The sequence below is a fragment of the Zalophus californianus genome, chromosome 14 (genome assembly GCF_009762305.2).
Source record: "Zalophus californianus isolate mZalCal1 chromosome 14, mZalCal1.pri.v2, whole genome shotgun sequence".
NCBI classification, from domain to species: Eukaryota; Metazoa; Chordata; class Mammalia; order Carnivora; family Otariidae; genus Zalophus; species Zalophus californianus.
Genome location: NC_045608.1, coordinates 37305630 through 37329833, shown reverse-complemented (window position 1 = coordinate 37329833; position 24204 = coordinate 37305630). Strand labels below are relative to the sequence as shown.

At 36.5% G+C, this 24204-nt stretch overlaps 1 protein-coding gene across 7 annotated transcripts in view; it reads left to right on the top strand.

Moving 5' to 3' along the window:
- ARHGAP28 (Rho GTPase activating protein 28) overlaps positions 1 to 24204 on the top strand; it is a 212031-nt gene that overhangs the window by 88772 nt on the left and 99055 nt on the right. For all 7 annotated transcript variants that reach the window (XM_027577187.2, XM_027577192.2, XM_027577186.2 and 4 more), the window contains one exon: positions 19702 to 19913. In XM_027577187.2, the coding sequence (XP_027432988.1) occupies positions 19702 to 19913 (212 nt within the window). The remainder of the gene's footprint in view (positions 1 to 19701; positions 19914 to 24204) is intronic.

Here is a 24204-nt window from a genome sequence, read left to right as displayed (position 1 = left end):
TTTGGTTTATTGTTCTAGTTACAGTATTTGGCACCTTTTTTTTTTTTAAAGATTTTATTAGAGAGAGAGCAAGAGAGAGAATGAGCAGAGGGAGGGGCAGAGAGAGAGGGAGAAGCAGACTCCCCACTGAGCAGGGAGCCCCACCTGGGGATCAATCCCAAGACCCTGGGATCATGACCTGAGCCAAAGGCAGATGCTTAACCGACTGAGCCACCCAGGCTTGCCCTACGGTATTTGGCACCTTGAGCCTCATACCTAGTACTAGTAGGTACTCAATAAATATTTGTTAAATTATTCATCATCATCATCATCATACTGTAGTCATTGTAGTCAGCAATACATTTTTATTCTTTTTACACATGCTTCTTATTTCATTTTCACCTCTAAATCACTCTGAGATTAAATTCTTGGATACTTTGCAGAAATCTTGTATTCTCTTTTCAGCTGCCAAGCCAAAATTTTGGCTGGTTGTTAAGAAAGTTGGAGCTGAGTAGAGGAGGTGTTTGAGTTTAATGGTCTGCATCTTCATATGAATTCTAAGGCATTCACATACAAATTTTATGCCCTTCATGGAATTACCAATAAGTGCATAGATAAAAATATGCTCAGAATTCCATCAGCCCGGATTAAGAGGAACACAGAATGGGTTTGAGAAGTTCTTTCCTTTGGGAGTGGCCACCTAAAGTGGTTCTTAAGTCAGGAGGGGAGGGAAGACTCCAAGCTTAGGGAAAGCATGAGCAGAACCACTTACTCCTTAATCTGTAGGGTGTGTGGTTGAGGATACCATTGTCTTGAAGTCTCATTGCAACATCCAGGTAGAGATGTCCATCAGGCACTTGGATGAATCTGAGAGTAGTCAGGAATGGAGTTAAGGACTGGGAAGATACTAGTATATAGGTTAAAGCTAAACTCTGACATTGGAAAAGGTTTTTTGAAGGGGAAGGGTTCTATATAGATAATAGAGTATGAAGAACCTTGAGAGAGATACTAATATATAAGGATTGGTGGTTAAGAGGATTCAGAAAGTAGGCAAAGAAGTATTGGTTGGAAAGGTTTAATGAGAATCAGGACAGAATGGTCTTGCTAGAAGACAGATTTGTGTTTCTCACAAATAGGTGACTCACAAATAAGTGGCACCAGAATTAGGATAGGCATGGGGGGTGGTATTTGTAAAAATACATATACTCAGGTCTCTCCCCAAATCTGAATTGAAATTTTGTGAGTAGGGCCCAATTATATGCATTTTATAAAGTTCTCTAAAAGATTTTTCACAAAGTAAAATTATAAGCCACTGGACTAAAGTTTCAAGAAGGAAGAATCATCAACTCAATCAAATATAAAAGAAAGTACTAGTCTAATTAGACTGTAAAAGTATCCATGGTGGGCGCCTGGGTGGCTCAGTTGGTTAAGCGACTGCCTTCGGCTGAGGTCATGATCCTGGAGTCCCAGGATCGAGTCCCGCATCAGGCTCCCTGCTCAGCAGGGAGTCTGCTTCTCCTTCTGACCCTCTTCCCTCTCATGCTCTCTATCTCTCATTCTCTCTCTCTCAAATAAATAAATAAAATCTTAAAAAAAAAAGTATCCATGGTGTTTGGCCACTTGAAGAATATTCCTGGATCCTGAACCTTCTTGCTGCTGTAACTACTAGAGTCATATTTTGCCAGATTTCTTCAAAACTTTATTAATATGTTAATAAATATTCATTGAATGTGTGAGTAAATCATTTTAAAATGAAGGATTTTGAATGTTTTTAATAACCATTTTGGTAGATAGAAGGAAAAATTCTAGGGAAGGAGGGAGAGGGGCAGATACCATCTTTGAACCAGCTGTGATTATATGCTTTTTGAATTTGTTGATTATCATGTGGCACTCCTCAAAAGTGGAAATGGTCCTAGCCTCCATTTCTTTGCAAAGTCTATCCCATTCATTCAGTAAATGTTTTCTAAGGGTTTGCTCTGCAGCAGTCCTTTAATAAGTGTCTGTTAAGTACATCTATACTTCCAAGTATACATATATACTTCCAAGTACAACAGAACTTATGTATCCCTGTTTATTATGTTTAGAAGTGCAGAGGTGTAGGAGAGGCTCAGGAGGCTTTCACTTACCGTTGTCCCGGAAGTTTAACACTACAGATCTCTATTTTTTTTTCTATTAAATATATTTTTTTATGCCTTCTTTTGAGAAATACATAGTGCTTCTTTTTTTTCTGTCTAGGATAATAAAACCAATAAAATCTTTTGTGAAAGAGCATATTTCTCAAAAGGTTACTCAGTAGCCATTACTAGTATTCACAACCTTTCCCATAATTATTAATTTTTCCCTAATGAATTAATCTATATCCACATTTACCAAAAATTTAAGAAAGCTGTTCTTTTGTTGTTGTTAAAGATGTGATTTTAAAATTTTGGCTGGAGAGTGGCATTTTCCTAGAATAATTGTATAACAGACATAAATGGGAAACTGTGAGTCATTCAGTAAAATTCAAGGTCAATGAATATAGTTGCACATGTTGTTTATTGAATAAGAATGCCAACGGGTCAGGTGGGGCAGAGATTCAGCTTTTCTCCATTAGGCAAACCATATTTTTTCAGAGAGGATAGACTTTCTTGAACTCATACAACGGTTCTATATAGGCTGGCATGAACCCTAGTAGAATTTTATAATCTACTGAAATACAGATACTCTGTTAAGCAGAATCTGGTACTTTTTGCTTTAAAGAAGGAGCTTTAGCATGGAAAATGAAAGCAAAAATGAAAACTCTTGCCCATTTACCAAAAACCAAAAAGTGTCAGCTTCTTTCTTTAATAAATGAAAGTAAATACAATGAAATGCAAGACCTAAATCCTTTGTGTCATTTGTATTTCTACTTTACACAAGCTCACCAGTTTTGTGCACAACAGAGTCTGAAGGGAATTACTGATTATCGTAATTAATCTCAGCCATCGGTAAAGAAAGAAGATAACATTACTGGAAAGGAGTGGATGAGAAGCCTTAGAAGAGGGAGAACTTCCTGGTTGGGTTATTCTTAGAAAGAAAAAGCCTCCTCTAAATGATAGAAAAGAAATCATTCTGTTTCCCATGGCATAAACTATTGATCAGGGATCAGTTGAACTATTGATCAGTTGTCTGTTTGCTGTCAGAGGTTAGGTACTGAAGTACTAAAGCCATTCATCTTGAGTGTGGTAGAGCTTCAGAGGCATTGGCAACAAGAGCCCCCACCACATGAGGTGTCAGCCATTATGAAATTAGTTATTTGATTCTCTTTTGTGGAACTTACAGCTCTTGTTTTTCCAAAGTTCACATTTAACATGGACATTCAGGTTACTGGTCAGTGCCTTTCCCTGTCATTCTGTGAGTGGGACTTTGAGGACCTTAATTCTGACGTTGTTTTTATGGCATTTTTAGAGTATGTAAAGTGCTCTGACTGCTGGCTCTTAATGGTCTGCTAAAGGAATTTATCTGATGATGAACAATGTTATGACTAAATTGGAGAGGGTGAGGTAGAGAACCGATTGAAATTACCTTTAACTGGATGTTGACAATGATGATTACTAATAGCAACAATAATAAAAATGTGAATATAGCATTTATTATTTTATTTTAACCTGGCTGTGATACTTGGGAAATGTCTCTACATGCCACAAGGAAAATTGAGTAAAATGGAATTCAGCTTCTACTTCTTTGAATGGTTTTAACTAAAAGACGTGAATTACTGATACTATTTTAAGAAATTCTAGTACATTCTAATCTACCAACCAATGGATAAATTAAAAATGTGACTTATTTTTAATAGTGCTAATATATTCCTTGTAGATCAATGTAAACAGCAATGTAATTGTTTTTTTAATGTGTGGTATATGTATTTTATAGCCAGTGTATATGGTCTGTTGCAATTGCCAGTTTTATTAACTGGCAAAATTTCAGATTTTTAGAGAATTTTATGTTAATTTTTTTTTTTTTAATCTTGTGGGGCACTTTTGCATCTAGCTCTCTTTGTTCTTTAGTGAAAATTTTGACTAGTTCAACATATGATAAAAATAGGATCCACTTGATTACCATGTGCATTTTAAGAAATACATTAAGGGAAAAAAGAGAATAGTCTCTAATGTAAAAGTATGAAACTTTGCAGGGGGGTGGTTAGTGAGAGAGTAAAGAATATAAAATATAAATGGATTAGGAGACTGGTGACCAGAAGGAAAGAAACGTGGAAGTAGATATCAGGAGATTAAATTTGTAGTTATAATTCTCAGTAATTAGCATTGTGTGCTCTGTGTGCTCTTGGATGAGTTACTTAATTTCTCTGAGCTTCATTTTTCTCATCTGTAAAATATGATTTATTTGGGCATTTCTCAAATTTCCTCTCAGCTCCCCAATTCTAGGATCCTCTATTTCATTGGAAACACTAGTTATGGCTTTCCAATTTAAAGCTGTTTGTATAGACATTAGGAGCAACCATCTTAAAGTTAACCAATGAAAACAAATGGAACTTAAAATCGTTATTGCCCAAGGAGACCCCATAGAACTAAAACCATCATGGAATAAGTCTGAGTGTGGAAAATGTATTGTGAAAGAAGAGAATCAAGGGATAATTTTTCATCCAAATGGCCAACTCATTCCTGCCAGAATTTAATAAGTTTGGTTTATATTCACCTTAGATTTTTACTGAATAGGTTAAAATTGAGCTGATACTATTGCCCCATGAGGAAAAAGTCCAGAGGAAAACCTTAACAGGATGGACCACAGAACTGTTTAAAACCCATGCACACGAGAATGACCATCCACATGAGAATGACTGTGTGGGGCTCCAAGCACAGCTACTGCCTGATAATCCCTTTGATCTTGTTTGTGATTCTGTCCTGCTGTTGTTGAATTTTTTGAACTGAGGAAGGACAATAGACAAAAGAATTGAAAAATAGTACAAGGATGCAGTAGAACAGTGTGTTCATGTTTTGTGGCTGACCATTTAATGATTAGGTAATAACAGGAATAAATAGAGACCAGAGATGTGGAGGAAAGGAGGTTACATGGTTGCATTCCAGCAAATCGTCACAGCACCGGAGAGGCAGACTTTCAGATGACACGAGATTGGGGGCTCATCTGGTCAGTTGCTTTGAAAGTCATGCATAGTAATACTGGCCACAGCAGGCCCTTCAAAACCACAGAATAAAAATATACACTGAAATTTGGTACTAACCGATTACTGATCAATAGAGAGAATGTGTAACTTAATTTTGAGCTAAAAAGACAATCTTCAAGAAATTTATCTAGATTTCTTGGAGAAGACTGATTTTAGAAGCCCAAAATATATAAATCACCGAGACTTCTAATGACATATATCACTGAATAAAGTGTAGAATTCTATTAAAGAGCAAGGGAAATCTGCTTTTTGCTTACATTCTGTTTTATAGATTTTTTTTTCCTGGATATCTCCTAATTGAATAAAAAATATGAGCCTCTAAGCAATGACTAGGTGTCACCAAACTAGTTTTCCACTAATAATTTTAACATATCTTTGAGGATAACGTGATGAGTCACTTGTGGGATTGACTGAGCTTCACCAAAATCAATATCTGCATCAAACTCATAAACTGTATATTGGTTTTAAAATAGAAAATAAAACATTCATACTTGGTGATTTCCTTTGCCTTAAAAACAGACATTTAACCTGTCACCTGTTTAGAGGATTATTAGTCAAACGAGTAAGACTATTTCCCATCTGTGACTATTATACTTTGCTTAAAACAGCCAGTAGCCTTTCATAGGAGTATCTTTCTATCCATGGCCCTTTTTGAAAATTTGATCTTTTTTTGATTTCTTAAAACTTATTTGAAATCCCAAAGTGTTTCTTTTTTAAAGATTTTTTTTTTTTTAAGAGCAGTTTTAGGTTCAAAGCAAAATTGAGAGGAAGATCCAGAGACTTCCCATATACCTCCTGCACCACACATGCACAGCCTCCCCTAGTATTAACATCCCCTACCAGAGTGGTACATTTGTTACATTGATGACTGTACACTGACCCATTGTAATCAACTGAAAGTCCATAGTTTACAGTAGAGTTCATTATTAGTATTGTGCATTCAATGGGTTTGGACAAATGTGTACATCATTAAAGTATCATACAGAATATTTTCACTGCCCAAATATCCTCTATGCTCCATGTGTTTCATCCCTCCCAACACCCCCTCAACCCTTGACAGCCACTTTCTTTTTACTATCAACATAATTGAGCCTTTTCCAGAATGTCATATTGTTGGAATCATATGGTATGTAGCTTTTTCAGATTGTTTTCTTTCACTTAGGAATATACATTGAAGGTTCCTCTGTGTCTTTTCATGATTTGATAGCTCATTTCTTTTTAGCACTGAGTAATATTCCATTATTTGGATGTACCATGTTTATCCATTCACCTACTAAGAGATATCTTCATTGCTTCCAGATTTTTGCAATTATGAATAAAGTTGCTATAAATATCCGTGTGCAAGTTTTTGTGTAGACATGTTTTCAACTTCTTTGGGTAAACACTGAGGAGAGTGATTGCTATATTGTAGGGTTAAGAGTATGTGTAGTTTTATAAGAAATTGCCAAAATGTCTTCCAAAGCAACTATACTTTTCAGCATTCTCACCAGCAATGAATGAAAATTCTTCTTGCTCCATATCCTCACCAGTGCTTGGTGTTGTCAGCGTCAAATCACTTTTAATTATCAAAATTTTAAAAAGTAATTTTTTCTTGTATTATTTTGTAATTGATGAACAATATAAAATTTACTCTTTTAAAATGTACAGTTAAGAATATAAAGTATACAGTTCTGTGGTTCTAGTACAGCCCACAAAATTGTGATACCATCACTACTAATTCCAGAGCATTTTCATCTTGCCAAAAAGAAACTTTGTACCCATTAGCAATCACTCTCTATTTCCCCCTTCCCTCAACCAACATAGGGGAAATTTAAGAAACATTATATGTTGATTTTGTCATGAGTATGTTTATATATACCCAAATAAGTGATGTATTCTAATTATGTGGATTAGTGCTTTTCTTGGTAAAGCGGTAGACAGAACATGGCATAAATTACTTTCAAAATCAAATATGTGACGTTCACTTTCTTTTATAGCTACAAATACAGAAAAACATGCTGTCCTTCTGCTACCCTCAAAAAAAGATTCTGTCATTCTTTCTTGCAGAAGAGCTTATTGTCTCATTTGAGTCTCCTCCTTTGTAAATTCCTGGGGTTCAGTGTTTAATGGTTGGATGTTGTTCTTTCCAGGTTGCAACTTTTCCCCTTCTTAGTCCAGTGCTTGTACTCACAGGTATACATGCATAAGAATTCAATTGCTGATAGGAATCTCAGTTAGTTAAAAAAAATTCCAGCTTTCAAAACCATTTCAAATATTCCCCAATGAGTGACTGAGATTTGTTTGCTGTTTTAAGCCTCCACCTAATCTACAAACATTTTTCTCTATTTTTTTCTGCCGACAGAGAGGTTCAGGCAGACCTGTTTACCTTTTGATGGAATAGTCATTAGCTTTCTCCTTGTTCCCCAAAGAGGGGTGAGGCAGGCCAAGAGAGGAACAGAAAACCAGGATGGTAGGAGGAGAATGAAGGATGCCAGATGGTATTGAAAGACAGAGTCACTGAGCCTGAGAAAGAGAGCGGGAACCTGCTCTGTGTTCTTGCTTCTATTACTCTGAAACTATAGCTTCCCTTTATCACCCCTGCCTTTCAAGTGCTTTTTGCAAGACATCCAAGTTGAGCTTGTTTATAAGCATGTTAGAATCCAAAGATTTCTGAGAAGCCAGAGCATAAAAACAAGGGATTTGTCTTCTTTCTTACTTTATCTAAATGGCCTCCTGAGGGAGCTAAGAGGGCAAACAGCTGCATTACTGGGACTATGCCTAGGGTCTGTCCCCCAGAGTGAACAGTTTCACTTGCAAGAGCCTTGCTGCAAAGGCTCACTTGAGGTCAGGATCCAAGATAATTTCTCTAGATGACCATGCTGTGCTGCCATTGGCATCATTCAAAGACAGTGACAATGGAAAATTCAATCCTTCTTTCAGAAAGAGGAGGGAGAAATCTTTGATCTTGGTATATTCTTCCTAATACTCTTGGAATATATTTGATTTGAGAACAATGTGACTATATTCCCTGTATATTTAGACAGGGATATCGTCAGCAGGAATGAAGTTTAACTCTATAGTATACTGATCAAGGCCAGACCGAGACATGGGATTAGGGCACATAGTTTGTAGCTCTTTAAATTGAAGATCATTACATTAGACACAACTTCTTTTAGGAGGCAGACAGTGTATTCTTACCTGAATAATTATGTTAGTGGAATGGAGAAGGTGTCTAATCTCACCCTACTCCAAATGAGTTATTGAAATATTGCTTCCAGTTATATCATTTGGGAGTCATTTGGGCTGCAAGTAACAATAACAATAACAAAGATTAGAGTTGTTTTTAAAAGTAGGAGCTTGTCCTCACATTTCTAGAAGTCTAGAGATAGGCAGCATCTGATGTTATTTCTGAGACTCAATAATGGCAAGGCTGATCTCTGCAGTTTTCTTGGCTTTTCTCTCATCATTGCAAGATGGCTATTGAAGCATCAGTCATCTTGTCTACATTCCAAAAAGGGAGGAGAAAGAGAAAATGATAGCACTTATTTCAGGAAAGCAAAAGATCTCTCTGAAACAAGGGAAAGAATTTTTCTGATGTGACTGGCCAGAACTGTGTCAGATGGCCCTTTGTGGCCTAAGGGAGTTGAGGAAACAAGGCTTGGGAATGGAGTTGGGTCAGAGAGGAGTTCTGATAAATGCAATTTCATTTATCTCATTATATTTCTAGTGATATTTTAGTGCCCTGATGATATTTTAGCACCCACTATAGCCTTACTGTAAGTCTAGTTACAGGTGTGCTAAAAAATTAAATTATAGCAGTCAGCACATTGGCTTACTGTGTACCGTGCATTTCACATATATTAACTCAATCCTCATAATAACCCCCAGACATGTATATGACTAATATTCCCATTTTACAGATTAGGCGGTGGAGGAACAGAGGTTCAGTAGCTTGCTCTGAAGGTCATAGATCCAGAAAGCGTCAGAGCCCACATTGAAACCTGCGCCAGCTGCCTTCATAGTTTTTCTTAAACTCACCTCATTATATTTCTTCTATGGTATAAACATATGTATAGCTATACACAGAAACACTAATACCCGAGGGGGCTTTTGAAATTAAGAAAGATTATTGTAGGGAAAGCATTTGGACAGGATTGAAAAGGTTTGAGTTTATATTCTGGCTCTGCTGTCACTAGTCATTCATTTGGCAAATATTTCTGAGTTCTGTTACTGTCCAGATACTGTGTAAATGAGACAGACATGGTTCCTCTATATTCTACTGGGGAAAATCATTCCCAAAAAATGAAATAAGTGAGTAGATGAAGTGTAAGTTGTTGATGGATGGGAAGAAGAAAATGCAGAAAGCTGAGATGATGGATAACTGGAGGAATGCTAATTTAGGATGGCTAGGAAAAGATACCCTGAGGAGGTGACATTTACCTTGGGAGCTGAATGATGAGAAGCATCTTGGCATGGAAATAGTAGGAGAATGTTCCAGGCAGAAAAACCAGTAAGAGAAAATTTCCTGAGGGAAGAAACAGCTTGGCTTTTTAGAGAAACTGAGAAAAGATTAGCATGCCTAGTGCTAATGCTGGGGAGAGTGATATAAGGTGTGACTGCAGAAGCAGTTTGAGGACAGAACGTGCTGGGCCATGAAGTCCTAGAAGAGCATTTGCATTTTATTGTAATTGCAGTGGGAAATTATGTGTCTCCATTTTGCTGTCAGTAACTGTTTTCCTCATTATATAATGAGACATGAATTCTTTCTTTGGCTGCTTTATGGAGTTAATGTAAGGATCAAATGATGTAATGTGTATGGTAGTTAATTGATATATATGAAATTCTTTACAAGAGACAGTAAGGGCCCATAGAATATTTCTTAGCAAGATCTATGTCCTTTTTTTAAAAAAAAAAAAGATTTATTTATTTATTTGAAAGAGAGAGAGAGAGAGAGAGAGCACATGAGAGGGGGGAGGGTCAGAGGGAGAAGCAGACTCCCTGCTGAGCAGGGAGCCCGATGCGGGACTCAATCCTGGGACTCCAGGGTCATGACCTGAGCTGAAGGCAGTCGCTTAACCAACTGAGCCACCCAGGTAAAATATTCTGTGGAATATACTCAGAAAAACTGAACTTGGGTTAGACAGAGCTAGCAGTTCATTAGCAAATACAATGTTAAAAGAAATCTGATACGTTTACAATGTTCTGTGGGAGTTCTACTTTCAGTTAGGGTATAGACTACATGGTGGCTGACTCTTTACCACTGTAACAACTAGAGAACAAAGGATAAATGTAAATGTGATATGTTTTTAAAAACTAGTGGAGAGCTATGGACGCACCATCTAAAGGAGATAAATCTCAGGGAGGGCAGAGCTCTTCCTAGGTGAAAGAGCCCAGTTGTCGTTTCCCTCCCTGGGCATATTTCTTGCCCTGAGTCTTTGCACTTCTGGGCAGATGATCATACCTGCTTGGGTGGAGGGCCTCTGCTGGGGCAAGGAGACACCAGTACAGCTGTTAATGGCTGCCTACACTGGCACAGCAGATTGGAATCTGTTGAAGCCCCAAATGCAGGGACCTCCACACCTGATAATCCTCTCCCTTGAGATGTTTGCTGAGAGCCCAACAACACAGGAGGCTGGGGGTTAGGCTCTAAATCAGAGAGAGGGTTCTTAGTCCCATGGTGTTTAACCTAAAGCCCTCCTTGGTGGTGGGAGGGGGGGCTGTAAACGCACAGGCCATTTTTTAAAATTTTTTATTGTTATGTTAATCACCATACATTACATCATTAGTTTTGGATGTAGTGTTCCATGATTCATTGTTTGTGCATAACACCCAGTGCTCCACGCAGAATGTGCCCTCTTTAATACCCATCACCAGGCTAACCCATCCCCCCACCCCCTCCCCTCTAGAAACCTCAGTTTGTTTTTCAGAGTCCATCGTCTCTCATGGTTCGTCTCCCCCTCCGATTTCCCCCCTTCATTCTTCCCCTCCTGCTACCTTCTTCTTTTTTTTTTTCTTAACATATATTGCATTATTTGTTTCAGAAGTACAGATCTGTGATTCAACAGTCTTGCACAATTCACAGCACTCGCCATAGCACATACCCTCCCCAATGTCTATCCCCCAGCCACCCCATCCCTCCCACCACCCCACCACTCCAGCAACCCTCAGTTTGTTTCCTGAGATTAAGAATTCCTCATATCAGTGAGGTCATATGATACATGTCTTTCTCTGATTGACTTATTTCACTCAGCATAACACCCTCCAGTTCCATCCACGTCATTGCAAATGGCAAGATCTCATTCCTTTTGATGGCTGCATAATATTCCATTGTGTATATATACCACATCTTCTTTATCCATTCATCTGTCGATGGACATCTTGGCTCTTTCCACAGTTTGTCTATTGAACACCCAGGACATTTAAAGCATTCAGATGCAGAGGTAACATAAAACTGATTAAAGTTGCAGTACAGCCCAGACCCAGCTCAACTCCTAATTGGAGTGAAGTGATCTGTGTCTTACTCTAATTTTTAGACAGAAGAAAAGGGAAATTACTCTTAACTCCAGTTTCCTAGAGTTCTTTTAAAAACAATGTCTGCCACACAACAAAAAGTTATGAGTTAGTAAAAGAAAGGGAAAATGTGACCCATACACAGTTGACTGGTATTTGATCACTATAGCAGGCATACTGATGGCACAGACTTTGGCATTAAGAGACAAGAACTTTTAAATAACAATGATAATTGTTAAAGGAATCAAAGGAAAAGTTGCATAAAATGGATAAAAGATGAATAATGTCAACAGAGAAGTAGAATCTCTAAAAAACTAAATTGACATATGTCTTATGAAAAAAACATAGTATCAGAATTGAAGCATTCATTGGATGGACTTAACAGCAGACTAGTTGTGTAGAAGAAAAGAAAAGTGAACTTGAAGACAGGGTAGTAGAAATTCAACTGAAGAACAGAGAAAGAGTGGGGGAAAAAGCAAAGAAGACCATGAGGGACATTTGGGACAATATCAAATGGCTGACATTCATGTTATTGGAGTTCAAAAAGAAGAAGAGAGAGAGAATGGGACAAAAAAAAAAGTTGTTGAAGAAAAAATGGGTAATAGTTCAAAATTGATGAAAGACATTGACCCACAGATTTAATAAATTCCATAAACCTCAAGCAGAATAAAAACAAAACCACAATGTAGGCATTTCATAATTAAACTGCTAAAAACAAAAGAGAAAGAGAAAATTTATGAAAACCATCTAGAAAAGAAAGACATATTTAGAAGAATCTCAGTAAGAATTATAATGGACTTCTCATCAGATTCAAGAGTCCAGAAGACAATGGAATGACATCTATAAAAGGTCTTAAAAAACAATAAAAACTGCTAGCCTAGAATTCTTTGCCCAGTAAACAAATTCAGCAAACTGAAAAGAAAGATGCATTCAGGAAGAAATCTAAAGGAGTTTGTTGGCAGCAGATACACAGTACAACAAATGCTAAGGAAAAAAAGAGGAAATGCCAAATGAAGTTCTCAAAGCTGATTGCAAATGATCTGTTATGGGTACAGGGACATATGGGAAGAAATAAAAGAGCACCATAAAAGATAAATATTAAAGACTACTTTTTTAATTTTTAAAAGATTATTGACTTTTTTAAAAGTCCGTTGACAGGTGGAGAGAGAGTTATACTACTGTAAGATATTTATGTTGTTCTCAAGTTATAAAACACTAATTAAGGGTAGACAATAATAAGTTCTAGAGCTCCAGTAATCATTACTACATAATACAAATTATTTCTAGAAAGATAATGGAAGGGTAAATGGAATAATAAAATCTTTTTTTAATGCTACTTTGAATTTATGGAAATTACCATGCACTTAAAATCTAATTTGAAACCTAATGGTGTTTTCCCAATAAAAGTTGCTGTGTAATACAATTGCATTCTGTTTTTCATGTAATGTTTTCCTGGTATTGTGTTGGAATTAAAAAATACAAACAATTTAAGAAGATTAAGCTCTGTTTATCCTAATATGGTGAGGTATGAAGCTACAGAGTAAGTCTCATCAAAGGGTTGGATGAGCCTGAGGATCACAGTTATGTAATATTTTAAGACTGGAAAGTCATGGCCTCTACTCCGGGTTGAAGGGGAAAATATTTGGATCCCTAACTAAAGAAGTGAGAACTCTTACAAGTGCTTGTCCCAAAAATACTGTCTCACTTCTTTGCCAAAAAAAATAGTTGATTACTGCATTTATAGAATTCTTTGGGTGGATTATCTCAGAATGAACCAGTGTGTCACTCAGATGCTCATGACCTATATTGTGCATCTGTTTTCCTTGCCCCAACAGAAGGTTATGATGATCTCTTCTTTGAGATTCCACCAATGTAACCTTTACATGAATAAGGAACTATGTGCTGTTAACTAAAATTATCATTATTAGCTCTGAATGTTTATGCTCCTCCTGTTCTTTTTTAAGATTTTATTTAATTATTTGACAGAGAAAGAGACAGCGGGAGAGGAAATACGAGCAGGGGGAGTGGGAGAGGGAGAAGGAGGCTTCCTGCTGAGCAGGGAGCCCGATGCGGGGCTCGATCCCAGGACCCTGGGATCATGACCTGAGCCAAAGGCAGACGCTTAACGACTGAGCTACCCAGGCACCCCTGTTCCTCCTGTTCTAAGATTCACTTATTATTTCTCAAATTTCCCATTTCTTCAAACTTTTTCAGTGCTTTTTCAGTGCTTCAGTATAGTATCTGCATGTTTGCTTAATTTCTAAGATAAGTTATGCTATTCCATGCAGTAGTTGAGGTATTTCTCTAGTGGCATGGAAAAAATATCTATGACATGTTTTTGCATGGGGAAAACAAAACAGCTTATAGAAAAGTACTGATGTGATACAGATGGAGGAGAAGACCTTTGATTTCCACTTTATAAATTGTGTATTATTTAAATTTTATGCTTACAATACTGCATTGTAGTTTTTAAAAACTTGATCCATGTATGCTATTAATACTGTAAATTTTTCAAAGTCAAGAATATTCATTTTTGAAAGAAATAAACCTAATAAACATCCAGGACTAGAGAAAGTTTTGGGCATCTATATATTTTTTTCTGAATATGGTATATGAAGGCTGTGTAAGCAGTGGCAGCTGATTGCAGCTTATAAGTAGATGTTTCTATACTACAGTTCTACAGATTCGTTAGTGGCTTTCAGTATTGGTCTTGTTGCAAAAGGGAGGGAGTCTTAAAAGCCTAAAAGTAATAAAGGAAGCAATAACCATCATGATACCTGGGTCTCTTTCATGTGTACTAAAACCACTAGAATCTGTGTTGTCAAACTGAAGAATTCAGTGGAAAACTCTTACCACCCAATTATCAAACAAAGTTGTGTAAAATTATTTTTATCACATGGCACAGCATAAGAAAATAAAAGTGGATAGTTCATATTTTTCCTGAAATGCTTTGAGTTTTAAAAATAAATTAGCTAACTCACTGCCAGTTGATGGTCAAAACTGGTATTACTTATCAACATGGTAGTGTTAGGATCAGTGATAAAATTCCAGAAATTTCTGCTAAAAGTGATTTAGAAATATAGGATTCCTAGAGGTATAGACAATATGAACACACGGAGTTGTTTTCTCATCCCCCTCTCTCTTTGTTTGCTCATGCATATCAGTGTTCTTTTCATATGCTGTAGGGCATGGCTACATTCCATAGCAGTCCACCGCTGCTCTGTATATTAAAATTAAACTGTCCTAAGTGAGTCATAATGCCACAGTTGGACATTGCTATGCCATTGCTTTGGTTGCCTCTTTCCATCTGGGAGTTCTTGTTTGGTGTGTAACAGCTCAGACTGCACATTAGTTAAGAGGTAGTCTCAGCCTTTTGGTTCAACTCTACCTGAACCCAAGGATAAGAAGGTATACTTGAAGTTCTCTGAAAGAAGTTTCACACCCACTCCAAATTGGAAAATTAAAAAGAAAATAACGTAAGAGCAAGAACTGAAGATCATACTGCATAAAGTAGCTCAGTTATTCATGGTTGGGGACCGAAGTGTTCTTGTTAATCAAACATTGTTCCTAGGAAATATGATATTTGTCAATCATGTGTCTTGGAAATCAAACATATTTTGAATTTATTCCAGTTTTATTGAGATATTTGACATATAACATTGGGTTAAATTTAAGATGCATGACATGCTGATTTGATACATGTATATATTGCAAAATGATTACCACAACAATAAGATCCCTTAACACATCACCACCTCACATAAAAATATTTTATTTTTATGCAAATCTTCAAAATTTCTCAGAATTCCAGCATTTTGGCATGTATGTCCCCCATTGTGTCTCTTGTTTTTTAAACTAACATTTGTTGGATATTTTTATGTTCTAAGTGCACACACATGCTAATTTATTTAGTCCTTGCATAAACTCCATGAGAAAGTGCCCCATGAAGCTGCTCCATGCTCTGCTCAGTTTTGTGTCTTCAAGATTGGCAGTGGTCCTTTTGTGGCCCTCCTAGATAACAGGAGCCCGCACTGCCCTCCTTTTTGGTTGTACCCTACCCTTAGTGGTGATCCAAGTCTCCCTGAACTGACTATGGGTCTCTGTGTTCTGGGTCAGTGCCCCCTTCCTCATCCTAATGTAGGGTCTTTCTATTTAATGTCACAGATTACTTCTTCACACTATCTCGTTATTTCAGCAGCCAACTTTTTAAAAATGTATTTTTCAATTTTTTTTTTTTTTTAAGTAGGCTCCATGCCTGGTATGGAGCCCAGTGCAGGACTCAAACTTGAGATCCTGAGATCAAGACCTGAGCTGAGATCAAGAGTCAGCTACTCAACTGATTTGAGCCACCTAGCCCCCCAATTTTCTGTCAATTTTAAAAAATTCAGATAAAATAAATAAAAATCTTAAAAAAATTCTGATAAAATACATGTAAGATAAAATTTACCATCTTAACCACTTTTTAAGCATACAGCTCAGTGGTATTAAGGACATTCAGATTGTTGTAACCATCTCTACTACCTCTCTCCAGAACTCTTTTTCTCTCGTAAAACTAAAACTCTACTTTTTAAACAAAAACTTCCCATTCCCTCATCCCCACGGAAACATGAGTGTAAGGTATCCATCATAGTGATTTGACATTTATATATTTATAACATATACAAAAATGCTCACCATGAAAAGTGTAGTCACTGTATATCTCCGTACGACATTATTACAATATTATTGACTGTATTCCCCATGCTGTACTTTTCATTCCCATGACTTATAACTGGAATTTTGTACCTTTTAATCCCCTTTACCTATTTCACCCATGGCCCTATTCCCCTCCCCTCTGGCAACCACCAGTTCATTCTTTGTATTTAAGAGTCTGGATTTTGTTAGTTGTTCATTTGTTTTGGATTTTAGATTCCACATATAAGTGAAATCATATGGTATTTGTCTTTCTCTGACTTATTTCACTTAGCATAATACACTCTAGGTCCATTCATGTTGTTGAAAAGGCAAGACTATTCTTTTTAAGTCTGAGTAATATTCCATATCACGTGTGTGTGTGTGTGTGTGTGTCTGTGTGTGTGTGTGTCACATTCTTTATCCATTCATCTATCAATGGACAGGTTGCTTCCACATCTTGGCTGTTATAAATAATGCTGCAATAAATATAGGGGTGCACATATCTTTTTAAATTAGTGTTTTAATTTTCTTCAGGTAAATACCCAGAAGTGAAATTATTGGATTGTATGGTATTCTTATTTGTAAATTTTTGAAGAGCCTTCATACTCTTTTTCTGTAGTGGCTTCTCCAATGTATATTCTCACCAACAGTACACAGGGGTTCCTTTTTCTCCACATTCTTGCCAACACTTGTTATTTCTTGTCTTTTTGATACTAACTATTCTGACTGGTGTGAGGTGGTATCTCATTGTGATTTTGTTGCATTTCCCTGATAATTAATGATGTTGAGCATCTTTTTATGTGTCTTTTGGCCACTTTGTATGTCTTTCTTGGAAAAGTATCTGTTTAGGTCCTCTGCCCATTCTTATTTGGACTTTTTTTTTTTTGGCGTTGAGTTTTATGAATTTTTTGTGTATTTTGGATATTAACCTCATGTGTAGCCACACCCCAGCAGACTCTAAGCCAAGGGTGGATGATGGTCTGGCAAGACTGAAGAAATGACCCAGAAACAGGGATCAAGACATAGGTTTATGGGGGGGAACTTACATAGAGGATGTCCAGCAGCAGCCAACTGGACAAAGCATCCACTCCTGGAATCTACTTGCGGTAAGCTTTTATAGTATAGAACAAGCCTGGCAACTATCTGTAGCCCTTCCTTTCCTTACACAGCCAGCGTTGGAAGGAGATCAAGTCCTGCCATCCAGACAGTCTTTGTTACAAGGGAGACACTCTGGGTTGGCCACCCCTGGAGTCCCTAACCTTGAGCACTGAACAACATGTTCTACCCATTCTGTTTGATGGGAATATAGAAGGAGGACAAGATCTCAAGATAGTGATTAACAGGGACATTCAGGTCATGCTTGCATAAACCAGCCTTCCAGTATGTACCATACAGTCCTTATGAGAAATATCATTTGTAAATATCTTTACCCATTTAGTAGGTTGCCTTATTGTTTTGCTGTTTCCTTCACTGTCCAGAGCTTTTTAGTTTGATGGAGTGCCAGTTGTTTATTTTTGTTTTTGTTGCCCTTGCCTGAGGAGCCACATCTGAAAAAATACTACTCAGACTGATGTCTAAGAGGTTACTGCCTATGTTTTCTTTTATGAGTTTTATGGTATCAGGTCTTACATTTAAGTCTTTAATCCATTTTGAGTTTATTTTTGTGTCTTGGTATAGGAAGGTGGTTCACTTTTATTCTTTTACATGCACCTGTCCAGTTTTCCCAACACCATTTAATGAAGAGACTGTCTTTTCTCCATTGTATATTATTGCCTCCTTTGTCATAGATTAATTGACCATATAAGTGTGGGCTTAATTTCTGGGCTTTCTATTCTGTTCCATTAATCTATGCGTCTTGTGGCAGTACCATACTGTTTTGATTACTATAGCTTTGTAATATAGTTTGAAATCTGTGCTTGTGATACCTCCAACTTATCTTTCTCAAGATTGCTTTGTCTTCAGGTTCTTTTGTGGTTCCATAAAACTTTTAGTATTATTTGTTTTAGTTTTGTGAAAAATACTAGTATTTTGATAGGGATTGCATTGAGTTTGTAGATTGCTTGCGTAGTATGGACATTTTAACAATATTAATTCTTCCAATCCATGAGCATGGTGTATGTTTCCATTTATTTGTGTCATCTTTAACTTCTCTCATCAGTGTCTTAAGTTTCAAAGTACAGGTCTTTCACCTCCTTGGTTAAATTTATTTCTAGGTCTTTTATTCCTTTTGATGCAATTGTAAATAGGATTATTTTCTTAATTTCTCTTTCTGCTAGTTCATTATTAGTGTATAGAAACACTACAGGGTGCTCTTTGGCTCAGTCGGTTAAGTGTCTGCCTTCGGCTCAGGTCATGATCTCAGGGTCTTGGGATCAAGCCCCACGCCAGACTACCTGCTCAGGGGGGAGTCTGCTTCTCCCTCTCCCTTGGCCTGTCTGCCCCTACTTGTGCGCTCTCTCTCTCTCTCTCTGAAATAAATAAAATCTTTTAAAAAGAAAAGAAACACTACAGATTTCAGTGTATTTATTTTGTATCTTGCAGTTTTATTGAATTCATGGATTGATTCTAATAGTTTTTGGTGGCATTTTTAAGGGTTTTCTATATGTAGTGTCGTGTCATCTGCAAATATGGACAGTATTACTTCTTCCTTACATGTATGGAAGCCTCATATCTTTTTCTTACCCGATTGCTGTCACTAGGACTTCTAGTACTGTATTGAATAAAAGTGAGAGAATGGACATCCTTATTTTTTCCTGATCTTAGAGGAAAAATTTTCAGCCTTTCACCACTGAGTATGATGTTAGCTGTGGCTTTGTCATATATGGCCTTTATTATGTTGAGATATGTTCCCTCTATACCCATTTTGTTAAGAGGTTTTATCATGAATGGATATTGAATTTTTAAAAATTTTTTTTTCTGCATCTTTTGAGATGATCATATGGTTTGCATCCTTTCTTTTGTTAATGTGATATATCACGTTGATTGATTTGCAGATATGAACCATCCTTGCATCCCTGGAACAAGTCCCACATGGTGGTGGTGGTGAATGATTCTTTTAACATATTGTTGAATTCAGTTTGCTAATAGTTGAGGATTTTTGCATCTGTGTTCATTAGAGATATGGCTTGAACTATATGTTTTGGCTAATACAGGTAACTTCATACTTTATGAGTATGTGAAAATTATAAAAAGTATTTTCATGGTGATTTCTACATAGCCACAAAGTCATTATGAATTTTAGAGAATAAAAAAGAAGGGCCACCACTAAATGGAAATTATTCCCCTAAGCCCTTCTCTGTCACACTTAACTCCATTCTGCATTGATTTTAAACCTAAATTTTATTTTGTGATTTAAAACATAAAAGACTGATTTTTATTAACAGATATTATTCTTTCTGCAGAAAATCTATTTCTCGCTGCCGAAGAATTAACAGGATGCTCTCCAATGAATCTCTACATTCTCCTGCATTTAGCCGCTCCAACTCACAAGCCTCCATAGACAGCACCTCCATGGAGGATTTCTTGCGGGAAATAGAAAGCATTAAAGAGAACAGCATAGGCAGCGTGGGAGGACAGGAAGAGCAGATACCAGCTGAGGTCAAACCTGTGGATGGTAAGGTGCTGGACCTTTTGTCCCATGTGTTTACTGTTTTTCTTTGTATGCTCTCTCTTATTCTGTTTGCAGGTAGACATCATGCCAGTAGTAGTTTAACAAATGAAATCAGTAGAATTTGGCATAGCAGCTACCGTCTCTCACTGATTTATATCTACTCGACTGGCTTCTGTACACAGTGATATGACCTAAGAAGGAGGGTTGTCAAAACCCAAATTGATTCCTTACATATCACTACTCAGGGATGCTGTGCAGATCATTGATTTGATTCATCATTTAGCAGACTGAGTATTCTAATTTTGATGGCTTTTGTATTTGTATACTTGACTATTAATTCCAAAAAAAAAAAAAGAGAGAGAGAAAGAGAGAGGGAAAAAAAAAATGCCAGTACAATTTTGGAGAAAAGAAAATTTGATTTTGAGGCATTTACTAATGTTAATGTACTTAGGGAATAGATTACCTTGTATTTCTCAAAATAAAAACCCTGTCAAATATACTAATTTTCTGTGAAACTGAACAGAAAATTGAGAGCTAAAAGAAAAAAAAAGCTAATTTACTTACTCTTTTTAAAAAGATATACATTACTTTACCTTGGATTAAAATAGGTCATCTCCATTTGCTACTTATCAACAGGTAAATATGTAAGACATCTGAGAAAGACTGAAGGTAGTTTAGTAATAAGTATCTACCTAAGAATGTTTTCATTAGCCAGTGATTAACCTGGCTAGGCTAGACAACTACCAAGATAGACTGAAACTTTAAAAAAGTTTTCATTCTTCATTCCTTATCCAATAAGTCTATCCTTCTTAGGTGTGAAAAAAATAATAATTTGGATACACCACAGTTAGTATATTTCACAAACCATTATAAATAAAAAGTCTCACCACACATTGAATGAGAATCCATTCAAGGGAACCATCTCCATTAGTGAAGTGTATTCTTTTTTTTTTTTTTACTTCCAGAATTTTTATTGAAATTAATTGCATACAGATAATATATTTTAAAACTAAACAGACTTCACATACTCATATTTAACATATGAATTTACTATGCAATATCAGTCATCTTTAGAAATTAAAATAACAATCTGCTTGGAATTAACATTAGAGATATAATCCCCATTTCTGGACAGTTTTTTTTTTTTATTTAAATTCTAAGAGCCAACATATAGTATATCATCAGTATCAGATGTAGAGTTCAGTAATTCATCAGTTGCATATTACACACAGTGCTGAACACATCACCAGCCCTCCTTAATGCCATTTACACAATTACCCCGTCTCTGGGAGACAAATAATCAGAGACTCTTCACTATAGGAAACAAATTGAGGGTTGGTGGAGGGGCAGTGGGTAGTGAAGTGTATTCTCATTCCTTTAACTTACACCCTTACTTTTTGCCTTTTCAGATCCAGAAAGATAGAAAGGTACATGAAGGAAAATGCCTGTTATTCTTCATCCCCTTTTCTTACTTGGTAGCTATCTATCTGTATTAAAAAACAGGAATTCATACCGATAACCTTCCATTCCAATTCACCACAACAAGGTTTGCTGTTGCTGTCTTTCTTTTTTTTTTTTATTTTTGTATTTATAACTCTCTTTAATAATGAGAGACCTGGCTTTTACTATCCTTTGCTTAAGCCTAGAGTACACAGAAAATAGTTTCAGATTTGTAACCTAAACTTCTACAGAAAGCATAGCTACTAACTAGAGTTTAATATTTAATTACAGATTTTTTCCTTTGAACTATACGCACAGAACTTTAAGTGTACAACTCAGTGAGGTTTGACAAATGCTAACTTTGTAACCTCGCAGTAATCAAGAGAGAGAACATTTTAGTCAACTCAGAAAACATAACTCAGAAAACGTTTTCAAGCTTTTTCCCAGTCTTGTTACTCCCATGACTTGCTGTCTGTGGCTGAAAGCAACCATAGTTCTGATGTTCTTGTGTCATAGATTAGTTCTGGGCTTAGCTTCTTTCACTGAACATAGTATTTTTGGGATTCATCTGGTATATCAGTAGTTTCTCTCCTTTTATTATTGTGTAGTTTGTATTAGTTTACTAAGGCTGCTGTAACGAATACCTCAGAATCCAGTGGCTTAAAATAGCAGAAATTTATCACAGTTGAGACTAGAAATCAAGGTGTCAGCAACCTCTCCGAAGATGTAGGGCACAATCTCTTCTGTGCCCTCCTCTTTAGCTTTCTGCTTAGCTTCTGGTTTTCCCCACAATTTTTGCTGTTCCTTGACTTTTAGACAACACACGCCATTCTGTCTCTGTAGTCCCAGAGCCTACTCCCTATATTTTTGTCTTTCTCCTCCTCTTTTTATAAAGACACCCCTTATTGTTGGATTAAGGGCCCACTCTACTCCACTATGACCTCATCTCAGTTTATATCTTAATTACCTCTGCTAAAACCTTGTTTTGAGATAAGGTTACATTCATAGGTATTGGTGGTTAAGACTTCACTCTATATTCTTGGGGGGCCCAATCAACCTGTAATAGCAGAATTCCATCGTGTGAATATGCCACAATTTGTTTATCCATTTAACTGTTAATGGACTTGAAGGTTGTTTGCAGTTTGGGCTATTATGAATAAGGCTTCTGTGAACAATCTTGTGAAAGTCTGGAGATACTTTTTTATTTCTTTCCGATATATATATTTTTTTCATAGAATATGTTAAACTACAGAAGAAACTGCCAGCGTTTTTCCAAAGTAATTGTACCATTTTACACTCCCTCCACCAGTATCTGACAGACAAATCTGTTGTTTCACATACTTGCAATATTTGATGATATTAGACTTGTTGATGTGAATGATTCTAGTGGATGTTTGGAGGTATTTCATAGTGGCTGTCGTTACATTTCACCGATGACTAATGATGAACATTTTTTCCTGCGCTTAACTGTCCATTCATATAACTTGCTTTGTGAAATCTTTTAACTGTTTTTATTTTTTATTATTATTTTAAAAATTTATTTATTTATTTTAGAGAGAGAGAGTGTGAGTTGGAGGAGGGGCAAAGGGAGAGGGAAAGAGAGAAAGAGAATCTCAAGCAGACTTCCTGCTGACCACACAGCCCAACTAACGGCTGGATCTCAGGATCCTGAGATCATGACCTAAGCCAAAATCAGGAGTTGGACACTTAACCACCTGAGCCACGCAGGTGTCCTTGACTATTTTTAAAAATTGTCTTTTAGGGGCGCCTAGGTGGCTTAGTTGGTTAAGTGGCTGTCTTCGTCTTAGGTCATGCTCCTGGAGTCCCGGGATCGAGTCCCACATCGGGCTCCCTGCTCAGCAGGGAGTCTGCTTCTCCCTCTGACCCTCCTCCCTCTCATGCTCTCTGTCTCTCATTCTCTCTCTCTCAAATAAATAAAATCTTAAAAAAAATTTTTTTTAAAAATTGTCTTTTTATTATATACTTATATGAATTCTTAATTGTATACAACTCTTGTCAGATTAATGTACTGATTAATATTTTCTCACTATCTGTGGCTTGTGTATTCATATCCTTAATGGGGTCTTTTAATTGGGTATTTCTCTTGTTCTCATTTTTCAGTTGTTTGCAGCTGTATATGGAAATATGGTTGATTTTTGTCTCATATTTCATTACGTTTCTAAATTCATTTTCTAATATTTGCTAGATTTCTTAGGATTTTCTGCATAAACAAAGAAATTACTTGTGAACAGAGGCAGTTGTACTTTTTTTATTCTGATTTTTATGCTTTTCTTTCTTTATCTTGCCTTATTCTGGTAGGGCCTCAAGTACAAGCTGAATAGACACAGTGACAGCTCATAGCCTTGCTGTATTTGCTTCTGTCCGTGATTTTTGTGTTTAAGTTGCTTGCCTAAGATGGAAACCTAGACCATTGACTTTACATCTTTTATCTTTTTGAATATGAACTGCATGGCTTCACTCCATCCCACAAATTCTGATATGTTGTATTTTCATTATCATTCAGTTTTAAATGTTTTAATGTTTTAAGATTTACAGATGTTTTTGCAGATACATGATTTGTTATTGATTTCTAAAGTAATGGTGTTATGATTAGGTAATAGTTTGTAAGTTTAACTTTTGACATTTATTTAGACTTATTTTGTGGCTCAGCATATGGTCTGACTTGGCCAAAGTTCCATGTACACTTAAAAAGAACATGTTCTATCATTGTTGGGTAGTGTGGTGTTCTGTAAATGCCCACTAGATTTAGGTGGTTGGTACATTTGATCAAATCTATTGTACCCTTATTAATTTTTGCCTAATTATTCTATCAATTACTGAGAGAAGGTTGTTA